Source organism: Lissotriton helveticus, chromosome 10 (genome assembly GCF_964261635.1).
Source record: "Lissotriton helveticus chromosome 10, aLisHel1.1, whole genome shotgun sequence".
Lineage (NCBI taxonomy): Eukaryota > Metazoa > Chordata > Amphibia > Caudata > Salamandridae > Lissotriton > Lissotriton helveticus.
This window is the reverse complement of record NC_136071.1, coordinates 41904449-41918186: the sequence shown is the minus strand read 5'-3', so window position 1 is coordinate 41918186 and position 13738 is coordinate 41904449. Positions and strand designations below refer to the sequence as shown.

At 46.9% G+C, this 13738-nt stretch overlaps 1 protein-coding gene across 1 annotated transcript in view; it reads right to left on the bottom strand.

Moving 5' to 3' along the window:
* The window catches only part of ZWINT (ZW10 interacting kinetochore protein), a 49827-nt gene that overhangs the window by 31313 nt on the left and 4776 nt on the right, over positions 1-13738 (bottom strand). Inside the window, exons 3-6 of the mRNA XM_078664135.1 lie at positions 9933-10053; positions 8873-9039; positions 6000-6032; positions 3387-3529 (exon numbers count right to left, since the gene is read on the bottom strand). Coding sequence (XP_078520261.1) covers positions 3387-3529; positions 6000-6032; positions 8873-9039; positions 9933-10053 — 464 coding nt within the window. The remainder of the gene's footprint in view (positions 1-3386; positions 3530-5999; positions 6033-8872; positions 9040-9932; positions 10054-13738) is intronic.

Sequence of the window (13738 nt, the reverse complement as noted above, 5' to 3'; positions counted from 1 at the left end):
GTTTCTCCTTCAGATGCGTTTGTGGATGGGACAACATATATGCAACTTCATAATTCCAATCCTGTAGACCTCTCTGGGAAAGTTGGTGGAACCCACTTTCGTGCCGCCCGGGCACTGCTTTGCTAGAGAATGTTTGACCAGAGTACTTCTCATCAGATCACCCCTCCAGTAAAGGAGAAGCGCGCTCCACTAGATGCCTGAAAAATAGATTTTGAACCTCACACCATTGGATTTGATTTGCCCGACTTCCTACTAGATCCTCTCAAAATCAGGTAAGAACTCACCCACCAAGTATTGTTCCCGGACCAAAAGTAGTCTGCAAAATCAGCCGATGGGTGGCATCTCATTGAACATGTTGGTGTTCTATAATTTAGTTTGTTTATGGATTTGTTTTCTACACTGAGGGTAGGGCGCTCTCTTGCAGTTAAACGTGTGTTAGAGTGTGATAATCCCAATATGTGCCCAGTATTTTTCAATTGTGCATAACAAAGAATACTTCGAAGACGAGATGAACTTAGCTTTATTATCTTTTCATCAACATTCCATATATCTTTGATGGTACCTCAAATGAGGTATCCATGTTATAAGCAGCTAACACGCGTTTCACCCCCTGGCGCTTTAAGGCTTGTGTACCGCTTGCACAAACCATTTCGTTTTCACTTTTTGTCGGCAAAATGCCTTCAGTCTCGGTTCGGTCACTATGGTCCTCAAACACGTGAAGGCATTTTGCCGACACAAGTGCCTTAAAAAGCCAGGCGCCTTAATTCTGGATTAAAAAGGATCCTAATGACCTTCCAAATAAAGTTAAACCGAAGTGGTTTATGAAAGCAGTACACAGGCCTTGATGAAGCCCCAGGCTTGCATGCCAAAGTAAGGGGTGAAACACATGTTGATTCAAACAATGCAACAACCCTCTCTAGCAATCTAGCAGTTAGTAGGTGATCAATTACTGAAAACATGCATTTTCACAATACTCAGGGCGAAATTAAATTCATAATAATTTTCAAGCATCAAAGGACCTCAACCTGGCACACGCTGACAATTAACCCCGCAACATCCTCACACTAGCATGCACGCTCCTCACATTGCCACCGTAGAGAAGCGCACATCTGTGCCATGAGCTGCATTCTATGGCGTGTTTTGAATTATTCAGGTTCCCGGTTCCTAGGTGTGCATATTTCATACAGTAGAGGAGAGAAGTAAATACGTAACATCTCCAACCTTACAGTGATCACTGAACATTGCATCCCACACAAAGTTAGCATCATAATCCATTCTGCAGCATTCAAAGATGTAAAACGGTCCCAAACAATAGCTCAGACGTCAGTCGATCTGCAGACATAAGGCTCTAGAGCGTTTGAATTTGTACTTACACGCCCAGCCTTCCCTACCACTGAACACACAAATACATACCCATCTCTGCACCAATATTCAAACTCCAGCACCTTAGGTCTACTCTACATCTCCCCAAGTTCTGCTTTTGCACTGCTAAGAACACTGCATAGTAGAGAAGCCTCAAAATAGCTGATCATATCCATCCGTACCAGTCAGTCCTCCGATGATAGAGCGCCCCCCCCCCAGCCCCTGACTGCCTTTCACCGACGCCATAGTAGACCTCAATGGACCCACCGACCACGTCCTACTCGAAGACCTCAACTTCCACATGAACAACCCCAGCAACCAGAACACTGCCTCCCTACTGGAGAACCTCGCCAACATCAGACTCAAACAGCTAGTGAGCGCACCGACCCACTTAGCCAGACATTCGCTCGACCCAGTCTTCTCCGCAAGCAGGAACATCAGCTACAGCCACACCACTGAACTCTCCCGGACCGACCACCACTGTGTGAATCTTGCTTTCACCACACCCACTGTACACCATCGTCCTTATTCCCCCCCCTTCCGTTGCAGCTGGATCAAGGCCACCGAGTAGCTATGTAGACTCCCAAAGCACAACCACTCAGCCAAAAGCAACACCGCAGCACGCAGCCTCCACCGATGGATCTTGCAACGACAACACTCTGGCACCCCTCAACAAAAGACCTGTCAAGCAACACGCCAAGAAAGCCAACTGGTTCACCCCTGCCCTCCATGAATCCAGACGCACCTGCAGACAACTAGAGTAGAAATAGAGTTACAACAAAGCCTCTGAAACCCACGCTACCTTCAAATCCGCCATCAATGCACACCACCTCCTTCTCAAAACCACAAAGAACACAGTCTTCCAATTGAGAATCAACGGCAACTGACATAACAGCAAATAACTCTTCGCCATCGCCAAGGAGTTAGTCAGGCCCAACAGTGAGACCACAGACATCCCTCCCTCCCAAGACCTCTGCAACAAACTCAGCACCTTCCACCACAAGATCAGACAGATCTTGGACAGCTTCGACACCCTAGACCCTGGCACTTCGCCCGCCAACACCGCACGCAAACACGCTGTACCCCAACAAACCGCGCTCTGCCGGACCCTGCTCATAGAGGACACACTCAAGACCATGAAGAGCATACACTCAAGAGCCCTGACGGATCCCTGCCCACACCACATCTTCAACAGAGCAGCCGCCTCCAGCTCTGCCGCACCATCAACTGCTCTATCAAAACGGCCACCTTCTCAGATGGCTGGAAACACGCCAAGATCAACCCCTTGCTGATGAAGCCGCCCTCAGACCAGACTGACCACAAGAACTTCAGACCCATCTCCCTCCTCCCCTTCCCAGCCAAGGTCACAGAGAAGGCCATCCACGCCCAACTCTCCACCTTCTTACAAGTAAACCAAGGCCTGGACACCTCCCAATCTGGCTTCCAAAGGAACTACAGCACAGAGACCGCAATTCTCGCCGCCACCGAAGACATCCACTCCCTTCTCGACCGGGGCGAGACTGCAACCCTAATCCTACTGGATCTCTTGGCCGGCTTCAACACAGTTTCCCACCACACCCTAATCACGAGACTCCACGACGCCGGCATCCGTGACAAGACACCCGACTGGATCCACTCCTTCCTCACCGACTGAACCCAACGAGTCAGACTACCCCCGTTCCTCTCAGAACCAGCAGTCAAGTCTACATGCCCCCCCCCCCCCCCGCCAGAGGAGTAAGACTGCATACAATGAAACTGACTGTTTTTTACTGTCCGGAAACTTTTTCAGATCTTCCTCCAAGTCTGTGCAGTCAAACCTTAGCTCACCCCCCCCGCCCGACCAGAGAGCTTAAGCGTCTTCAATTAATTCACACTTCAAACAAATTACTCATACCAAGGGAGGACAGCGAACTATACAATATCTGCAGCCCCACAGAGTCCACTGAGGTTTCTAGTAACACCTACAGTCCCAACATGTATGCTCAGCTATGGAACTGCAGGATGTGACAACTCACAGGACCCACCTTTTGAAATTTTCCATCCACATCTCTCCTCGCAGCTGGCGCTGTTGCAGCTCGATCTGTACTCTCTGGATCATCTCTTCGCACAGTCTGATGCGCTGGTGGCTCTCGTCCACACAGCCTGCTAACCTGGTATTCTCCACCCGCTGGACATACAAGGCAAAGCAAAGCTCAAGTTGGTTCAACCGGTGCCAGTCCAGCCGTCTTAGCTCAATAAAAAGGCTGCACTTCGGTTCAAAATTCACAATTCTATCATGCTTAAAATGCATTTACTCTGATCTACTCTCATGTGGAGTCGCACATTTCAGTGAAAGTACATTAATATCAAAAGTGAATATTAACACAATAAAGTCAACCACTCTGGTACTTCCCAGCTCAGAATTTGTATATTAGGTTTTATTCGCCCCACAGAAGGTTACTGTGGGGCAGGCCCCCATCCCCACACTTAGTCCAGAGGTCAGTCCTGGTATTTAGCCTAATCTGGATCCTGTGAACCCTGGTATGTTGCATAGAGGGGTTCAGAGGATCCAGATTAGGGAAGGACCTGAGCGATTTTGAAAGTTCTACATAGAGTGAATGCATGGATGGATGTGTGACTTGCATTGAATAATCACACATCCAAGAGAGTATGTATGCTTAGGTGCGCTTACTAGAGTGCTTGTAGGTTCTGAATAACGCTGGGAGACCCATTGGCCATGTGAAGGCCATCTGAAATGGCTAAAAACAGATATTAGAGTATCAACAGCCTGTATGAATCTGGTCTTTTTTTTTTTACTTGGCAAACATCCCCTGGAGTCCCCTTGGAATAAAATTGGTTGAAAATGGAGTCACCTTTGGGCAATTTCAATCTTAACCTGGATCCCGGAAAATGTATCTCAAAGAGCTCCCTCCAGGAGTGGGGTTGAACCCGGTTAGAAGTATGAAACTCCCCAGGCGAGGACCTGAGGATGAAGCGTGCCACAGATTTAGAGTGGTGAATGTCCTTTTTTAAACACAGGTAATATATATTTTTTGAGGTGGCTATAGGGCCAGACAAGTCCTTTGGGCAAATAGGGGACCTCTTAATTAAGAAGGTATTTATCTTCAGTAATGCTCTTTCTGGTAGAGACTATCTAGCCGCAGATTCTTCACCTTTTGAATATTCCCCATGCCTCAGACTGGAGTCGGAACCTTTTCAGCAATAACTCTGCGTGCAGGTAGAGTATACCCTTTTCAGAACACTGTGCAGGACTCACCTGTTTGATGTTATCACCTCCCAACCTGGCAAGAATCGTCGGATCCGGCCTCCCACTGGGTGGCTGAGTTGCAGTAAGTACACGCTAAAGGGGCATGGCCGGTGGGGCTGTAGGGACAAGCAGTGAACTGTGCGGCCCTTTGACCTAATTCCAGCAGCAGAACAGTACGAGTGCAGAGCCACACTGCACCACCTAACAGCACGTAGTGGTACTACTGAAATGTTTCTTGATCCAGTCTTACACCTGGGCAATATTCAGAAGGTGAGGAATGTGTATCTTGAGTCTATCCGAATGCTGAGATATTTCCTTACAAGCATTCAACAACTTGCTTCTTCTTGGGAATACCTGTACAAATCACAAATTTCGACTGCTGGCACCCAACCAAAACAGTCTATCTCCACGCGAATGACAAACTGCTGTTGGTATGGCAGTATGTCTAACAGTTCTTTGGTTTTCACATGGAGCCTCCTAGCCAAAGGGATCATTAAAGAGCTGAAATTGGATCATAAATACAATGCTGTTCATGTTGGGATAGATATTTCAGCTCTAGCAAAATTGTGGTCATCTGAGAGACAGTGCTCCACATGTGCTGGTACTCTCAAGATTAAGGGTGTTCTAGGAGGAGCTTATACCTCGAAGAAGGACCCGATCCAGTGTTGCATTTGACCCCCGTGTTATAATGTTGGGCAACGTGGAGGCTCGGGTCTACACCAATGCAGAGGAGACGACTCATTTCTCAACTTTTAGCTGCTGCAAAGCTCATCGTCGCTTGTGCACTGAAAAGGCGACATCACCAATGCATATTTGGTGGAATCGAAGCGGGAATTCGAAACCCAAGCAGTGGAGAAAGGTATGTCAATGATAAACTAATATCCTAAATAAGCAAAGACATGCTAACCTTAAAAGGAAATGTCTGAAAGAATATCCTGAGTATCACAGACCATGTTGATGACACCTGTGACTGCTTCAGATTGCACACTTTGCTCTGTTGCTGGATGAGAAGCTAATCTTGCAGTTATATTACTTTGGCTATTTATGGACTATTAGCTTGGTTAACAGTTTGAAATATATTTGAACGAATGTGTGGTCTTAATTTGCCTGAATATACGTGTTCTATACTCAGTATTGCTGCCTCACCAATTTATTTTTATTTCTCCACAGTTTGATATGATGTGTAATAAGATAATTCCCTACGTTTTGCACTGTCTGCAATTTATTTGGGACTTATCAAAATGCCAATTTTATAATCATTGATTCAATCATAGCACTAGGAATATTTTCACCAAGTCATCTGGCTCAGTACCCCAGAACAGACTCTCACGGTCGTCTGGCCGCTACCCGCCCTGTCACTGCGTCAATGATAATCTTATAAATTGGATACCTGCTGCTGCCTTAAGATTTCCATCGCTGCGGCCTGTCGAAAGAAGAGAAAGTAGAAGGTTAACAGCACAATCAATAGTACTTAATAAGGAACAGATTTCAATTTTTTTTAGTATTAATAAATAATCTCCTCCCATGTGTACAACCCTGCTAGCCTTGAAGTTTTCTTTGATTGTCTGCTTGGCCATGTAAAACTATGCAGTTCCACTCATCTATCCCCTTAAAGCTTGTGTATTGAGATGTTGGAAATTAGCCCCCTATTTGCTTTTCAACAATCCCACTACAGGCCCACCTCCCCCCTCACCATCTCCCCCTGGCAGGGAGGGCTCATAGGGGCTGAGGAACCGGCAGTCTCTGCCTGTCTAAGCATGGCCTTTGGACGGGAGGGTCAGGATTAAAAAGTCATGGACGCAACTCCGGAAGCCAGACCTTATGTTCCAATTTCACTTCTAGTACCAGGATGGCTGAACACCAAATAAAGGCAGTAACTACTCATACTAAATGTTTTATTATCAGACATTGTGGGAGAGTGGTTAAGAGTAGGAGGTCTTTAATGTCACACGAGGACGACCAACTTGGGATGCTAGAGATCGTATAGAAACCGCAAACCTCATGAAGGGCGACATTGTGCAATCGTCATTCAATTTTTGCCTGCAGTGGACGATGGGTGCTATCAGTGTCCGCTTGTTCAGCAACTGCAGCAGATTTCAAGGGAGGAAAGCTGAGCAGGGAGGTCAGACCATTGCCATTGCAGTGTACTCTCTCATTTTGGTATTAATAAGGGTAACAAGTTTGCACCTTCAGGTTTCCTGCACGCTTTATTTGTAAGTGCAGGCACTTGTAATTCTGGCTGTCTGTGCATGCAACTGTCATGATGGACATGGTGTAGGGCTTGTTTCTTGGAAGCATCAAAAGGATGTACTCCCCAGAGTTCAAGGCCAGTGTACAGGACAATTGAGCTGAAGGAATTATCAGGGCAGACCTTATGCAAGCCTGACTACCACAGGGAGAGTGTGCAGGGACAGCAGTGTTAGCATTTGATAGCAGCAGAGGACAGAGATGGAAGCAGATTGCACAGGAAGACAGTCAGGGCTGGAGATGCAGCGAATAGTTTGACTTGCCGAGTGCTACTTTGTGACATAGTCAGGGGGTGAACTCAGAGTTGCCTGGAAGTCCTCTCCCTGTTATTCAGGAGTGGTGCCCCCCTCCCCCGCCTCCTCCACCCCTAGCTTCTGGTCCTTATGACTGAGAAACAGAATAGTACCACTCTTTCGTGGAATTGAAAGAGGATGGGAAGTTAACCACACGACAGCAGCATCTCATCTTGGTGGTGGTGAGCAAGAGTTGGCATGTGAAAGATATTGGGGGCATCGTGCATCCAACTAAGCAGATATCCTATGCGAACAGTGTTCAAATTGGTACATTCTCCGATAACAGCGGATCTTTTTCCTGCTAAGTTCTCGTAGTGTTACGAGGATACTAATCGGAGTATTCACGTATGTAAAGGAGAAATATGGATCACTGGTCATCTTCCAAGGCCAGGTTCTTATTTTACTACAGCATATTCAGTGTTGTCAGGAGGTTCACATTAACATTGTTTATTACGAATGTGTTTAGTCTTAGGCTACTCTTGAACTCGGGTAGAGTGTTCAAATAACAGGAAGGAGGGTACTAGTATGAAATTCAACTCCATGTTCCCCACGGTCAAAAATTGGGCAAGGACGCTGGCCAACAAATCTCACGAATATGAGAAGAGAAGGTCAGACACACAACACCTTCTGTTTACCAATGGCAAACAAGTGTGTGTAAACATATTTATTCCCAGCTTGTGGCATAAGGATGTAGAGAGTCCCTGGCAACGATTTCCATAAGTCACGTACTTTCAATATCACTAGAAACCACCCCACCCCACCCAACCATCCCCGATCCTCCCACAGCCTGATGGTCTATGAACCAAACTGTACAAGGTCAGACGTCCAACCAGTCAAGGTCCTGAAGCCTTGGAAATCGTAGTCCACCCCCCCCCTTATCCACCCCCCCCCCCAAAAAAAACACTCCTGAATAATTCTAGAACCATGAACACAACAAAAAAGAAGTTTCAACAATCTGTTTAATACACAGAAGAAAAATAAATCATTTGTTATTAAGATGTATATTTTATATTCCTGTGAAAACCCTTTCCACCTCATATCATATGATATGATATGGAACAAACGGATCACTGCCCCTCAGTGTAATGTGTTCAGACTCTTCTTATAGGTGTTGTTAAAATGTGGGTAGCAATGGCAGCCAAGGGAGTTGTGGGGACATGAATGCGATTACCGCTGATCCTCAATTTCCCTTATACCATGGATGCTAGCGATCAAACGATATTCAGTACCCATGCCCCGCTGACCCCACCATGCCCCGCCGATCCCCCATGCCCGCTGATCCCCCCATGCCCCACTGATCCCCCCATGCCCCGCTGATTCCCTCCATGCCCTACTGATCCCCCCCCATGCCCTACTGATTTCCTCCCCCCCATGCCCCAGTGATCCGCAGCAGTGATCCTCCCCATGCCCCGCTCATCCCCCCCATTCCTTGATTTGGTCTCCACGGCCCAAGTACCCCGTTTCCGTAAATCCTGAACTGGTGGCACCCGTTTTTCGGTTTTGGCCCCCCAGTTCTGGAACAGCCTTCCGTTGTCCATTCGCTCTATCCCTACTTATCCCTCTTTTCGTAAAGCCCTAAAAACCCTCCTTTTCTCCCAGGCCTTCCCCTGTTAGCCCCCTTGGATGCTTTGTAGAATCCGGTTCCCATCCCCAGCGCCAGGAAGCTGCAGTGCGCTTTAGCAAGTTTCTTTTTCATTTCATTTCATTTCATTTCACGGCGTACCTTCTGCTGGTACTGGTGCAGGGCCTCCTCCAGGAGGGACTTCTTGGTCTTCAGCTGCTCCAGCTTGCCCAGCAGCTGAGGAATGGCAGCCTCAATCTTCTCCACCTCCTCTAGGTACTCCTCTTTCAACGCCTTCCACTGCTCCTTCACCTGGTTCATCTCTTTACCTGAGTTTGGAAGACAGGGAAGGTGAGGGCCGAGCAGGCTCACAGAATTACAAACAATCTGACACACACCCACCCCCATGCAGAATTGTTTGGTTCCTCTATTCAAACAAGTTCATATTTGTCCATGGGGAGAAGTGTCTGATGTAGTCATTTTTATAGACCTTGTTCTTAAATAGCAGTTATTTCAAGAGGAGACTCGGTTTTGAAAATCCCAAATAATTTATTTTTTCAAGCGATTTGTCATTTATCATAAAGTACCTCCTAGTCAGACACAATGAATATGAAATGTACTGTGTTCTGCAGAGAGGTTTCATAATGGAAAGGGCTGGCTCTAGAGGAATTCTTGTGTGGACATTGGGTAAACCTGAAATTGAAGTCTGGTTTCTTAGAATAATGGGGATGCACAAAACAAGGAGGCTTTTTTGCAAGAAACCTGAAAATGTAGGGTTGGATTTCTGCACTGAAAACTGTATACATTTACAAGATCTATTTAACTCTGGGAGGTAGAAAGTACGCGCCTGAGACAAAGGTATTCTTGGGCTTCCGTGCAAAACAAAAACATTAATTTATGGTCAATATCATTTTGAATAGGATTAGCTGAGAATTATTCTAGTTTCCTTCCTCGACATGTATCAAAATGTCACAATACACAAGTTATGCCATATCCAAACTTGTGCCAGTCTTAAGACACTTTTTCCCCAAAGATTAGAATTTCAGAGAGCAAATACTTGTGGAAACCTGCTCATTTCCGGACCTCCCTAAAAAATTTATATATATCAAAACACAATAATTGAGATCTTTTAAGTGTAGTCTTCTACACAAGCAAGTAGTAGTTGTTGTTAAACAAGTGTTTGAAACCCAATGACCAACTCGTCAAGCTTCTTTCCACTTACGGGTAGCTTCCAACGTGCTGTTTTCTGCCCATGGGACACTGTCGGCGTCTGCAACGAAATCCAGCAGAAACTTCACTACTTGGAGCTGTTGAGCCAAAATCTTCAACTTTCTCAGTTCTGTCTGAAATAAAAACCAACCAGATGGAAACACACAAATCATCACCAGACAAATCCAAATGTAATTTACTAAAACACATTGATCTTTATGGAGAGTCCAGGAGTGGATGTAATTTCATTCAGTTTGTGCTTTGTAATAGAGACTTTACCCTGCCGCTGGGGCTTTACATTACTGGACTGAGCTGAAGTCTACGGAGCGACGTTTTAATGACGATCATGGTCTGCTGTGGATGGCTTTGAGGCTATTTGAATATTTTTCACTATGACATTAGATTGTCCTAATGTGGCCAAATCCATTAGGGAGACACAATGGGTGTAGAACCATCCCGGTGGCACGGAAAGGAGGGGGTGCCTGCCCGCAGCTCGTGGTCATTAAAGGACAGTCGCTGTGGTGAACGAGCGCATCCCCGTCTGATCGCCTGTAAATAAGTGGATACTGTGGGAGGCACATTAGTGTCTATGTCCTGAGCAGCAAGAAACAGTCAAACACACAAGAGGTGATGAGAGGAATGCTTGCAATTTGCCTTGAATATGGCTGGGTCCAAAACTGGGGTAGCACGATGGGCAAAAGAACGATGGGTTGGGACGCGACCCCAGTGATTGCCAGTGGTTAGACTTATTGCAAACATTCCTCCCATCAGTTTTTGGGTGTTTGAGGTTAAGCCCCAAGCAGCAAGTGTATGCCCAGATGTGGTCCCCATGCTCAGTGGATCCAAGCTACACCCAAATGATGAACACATATCGGGGTAAAATCGCACCTGGGTTGATTGTGTCCCGGTTTAAGGAGAACCTGGCCTGGCAGTTCGGGCTGGATTGTTTCTATTAGAATAGGGTCAAGACTGATTTCCACATGGCTGGGACCACACTGATGTGGCATGGTGTGCAAAATAATGATGGACTGGGATGCTGCTCCGAGCGATATCCAGTGGTTAGACTTATTTTAAGCAGTCCTCTGGTCACCTTGAGTGTTTGATCAAGAAATGTTCACCAATAACACTGCTCACTGCTCCATCAGGATTCAAGCAAGCCGGGCCGACGAGGCTGAAATGCCAGAAACCGGTCCCCGGTAGCTTGTCTCCTTTCTGGTGAAGAATTGGCTTGGTAGTTTGGTCTGCCCTGTTCCCATGATGCACTGGGCCAGACTAATTTGCATATAGCCAGGTTCTGAGCTGGGATGGGGCAGTGAGCTAAATAACGGTGATGGATCAAGCCCTGATCTTTGGACTGGGTAAGAGTGGTCTGCTTAATTCAGACACTCTGTTCATCACCACCCCCTTTTCTGAATCGTTTTTGGCCACTATAGGTGTGGCAGGGTATACTCAGACATGAGTTCCTTGCTCACTGCTCCATCAGGATTCAAGCAAGCCGGGCCGACGAGGCTGAAATGCCAGAAACCGGTCCCCGGTAGCTTGTCTCCTTTCTGGTGAAGAATTGGCTTGGTAGTTTGGTCTGCCCTGTTCCCATGATGCACTGGGCCAGGGACAGACTAATTTGCATATAGCCAGGTTCTGAGCTGGGATGGGGCAGTGAGCTAAATAACGGTGATGGATCAAGCCCTGATCTTTGGACTGGGTAAGAGTGGTCTGCTTAATTCAGACACTCTGTTCATCACCACCCCCTTTTCTGAATCGTTTTTGGCCACTATAGGTGTGGCAGGGTATACTCAGACATGAGTCCCTAGCTCACTGCTCCATCAGGATTCAAGCAAGCCGGGCCGACGAGGCTGAAATGCCAGAAACCGGTCCCCGGTAGCTTATCTCCTTTCTGGTGAAGAATTGGCTTGGTAGTTTGGTCTGCCCTGTTCCCATGATGCACTGGGCCAGGGACAGACTAATTTGCATATAGCCAGGTTCTGAGCTGGGATGGGGCAGTGAGCTAAATAACGGTGATGGATCAAGCCCTGATCTTTGGACTGGGCAAGAGTGGTCTGCTTAATTCAGACACTCTGTTCATCACCACCCCCTTTTCTGAATCACCAATAACAGGAGCAATGTAAGGAAGGAGGAGGAAACCTCAGCAGGCACTACCTTACTTCTGACAAAGTGCTTTGTTCTGGCTACTTACCAGGTCTGAGGAGAGGATTGCTGAGGTTACGCCACTCCTACTGTCACTTGTGTGTTAGAATGCAGAGAGCAGTGTAGGAGTGTTACCTGCAGAGGTTCACATAGGTTCAGGCACTTTAATGGACTCCAGTGGAAGTTCTGGTTGTGAAGTCAAGGCTTGCTCTAGGAGGTACAATATAGAATCGAAAAACAATGTCCAGCCAGGTCTCCTGGCTCGTGTTCCAATGTAAAATCATATCAAGAAATCAATTGGGATATAAAATCTACGTTTGATTTTAAAGGGGGTCGGGGGTAAGGGTCGAATAATAAGGCATGCTGGTCTAGTCTTTCAATCCAAGCATTCTTTACCTGATCGGTGGCAGTGTCGTTCAAAATTAATGAGCATTGTGCCAGGTTGCACTTTGGTGTTTTAGAAATTGGGAAACTCCGCAACAATGCAACACATCCCTATTAGGTTACGTTGAGTGGCCCAAGGGCCGTAAAACGGCCTACAACGTTTTGCCGCTGCAGCTGGTATTAGCCAGGCGTAGAGTAGCCATCACATGGATGGGTCAGTGTGCGCCTCAGCTCGAACACTAGCATAGAGAAGTTCAGGAGTGGTCACGAGCAGAGGAGATACAGTGAAGATTAGTAGGCAGTATGAGAAAGTGGAGGACGACCTGCAGCTCTGGCGGGACTTAAACAACACATTACTGAACCCACATGTAGCCACAGACACCGGTGGCAGCGACATAGATGGGAGTCTGTTGGTTGTGATGAGTGAGGGTTCCACTGATACGGCATACTCCAGTGGGCAAGAGGGCCTGTCTGCCTCAGCTGTCCATCCTGCCACTTTAGAATCAACACGTGTCGGCATGAAGTATGTGCTCACTTTCACATATCTGACATTGTGGGCCTTGTAGTGAGCACACATATCCTTGCTATGTCCTAAAAGTGACATGAACGCAGAACAAGTTAGGCATGGTCAGTTATATATGGAGTCAAGCTATCCTGGCTAAAGACGGCTGATAGCCAGAAACCGGTCCTAGGATGCTTGATTCCGGTCCAGGAAAGACATGGCTTGGCAGTTCGGGCTGGACTGTTCCCATGAGGCACAGGGTCAAGGCTGATTTGCATATGGCCATGTCTGAACTGGGGTGGTGTGGAGTGCAAAAAAACGATGGAGTTAGGCCCAGATCTCTGTACTGGGGTGAATGTATGACATTGTTCTGCATTCTGTCCATCAACTGTTGTTTTGCAGTTATATGTTTAGCACAGCATTATTTTGGCAAAGCAACAACAACTTCACAAGTGCCTCCACCAAATGGCACACAGCACGAAAAATCATTTATATCATGACTGTGCACATGCATGCACTGACATAATTATCAGCCCTTGCGGTGTACGCGTGGCAAAACGGACTTAATACCCACATCGTCTGACACTCACTCGGATACCTTCTCTCAGGAGCACGACTGAGGAGAGGAGATTACTTCACAATCCACTGGTACAGACACACTCCGATGCAAGCCTCGGTGGTTCCAAAAGTAACCTCAAAAAGGTTGCATCACCAGCCAAGAGCACACCTCTAAGTATCCCCAATAAGCCCACAATAGCAGCACCAGGAAAAATGAATGAGGAGTGCCC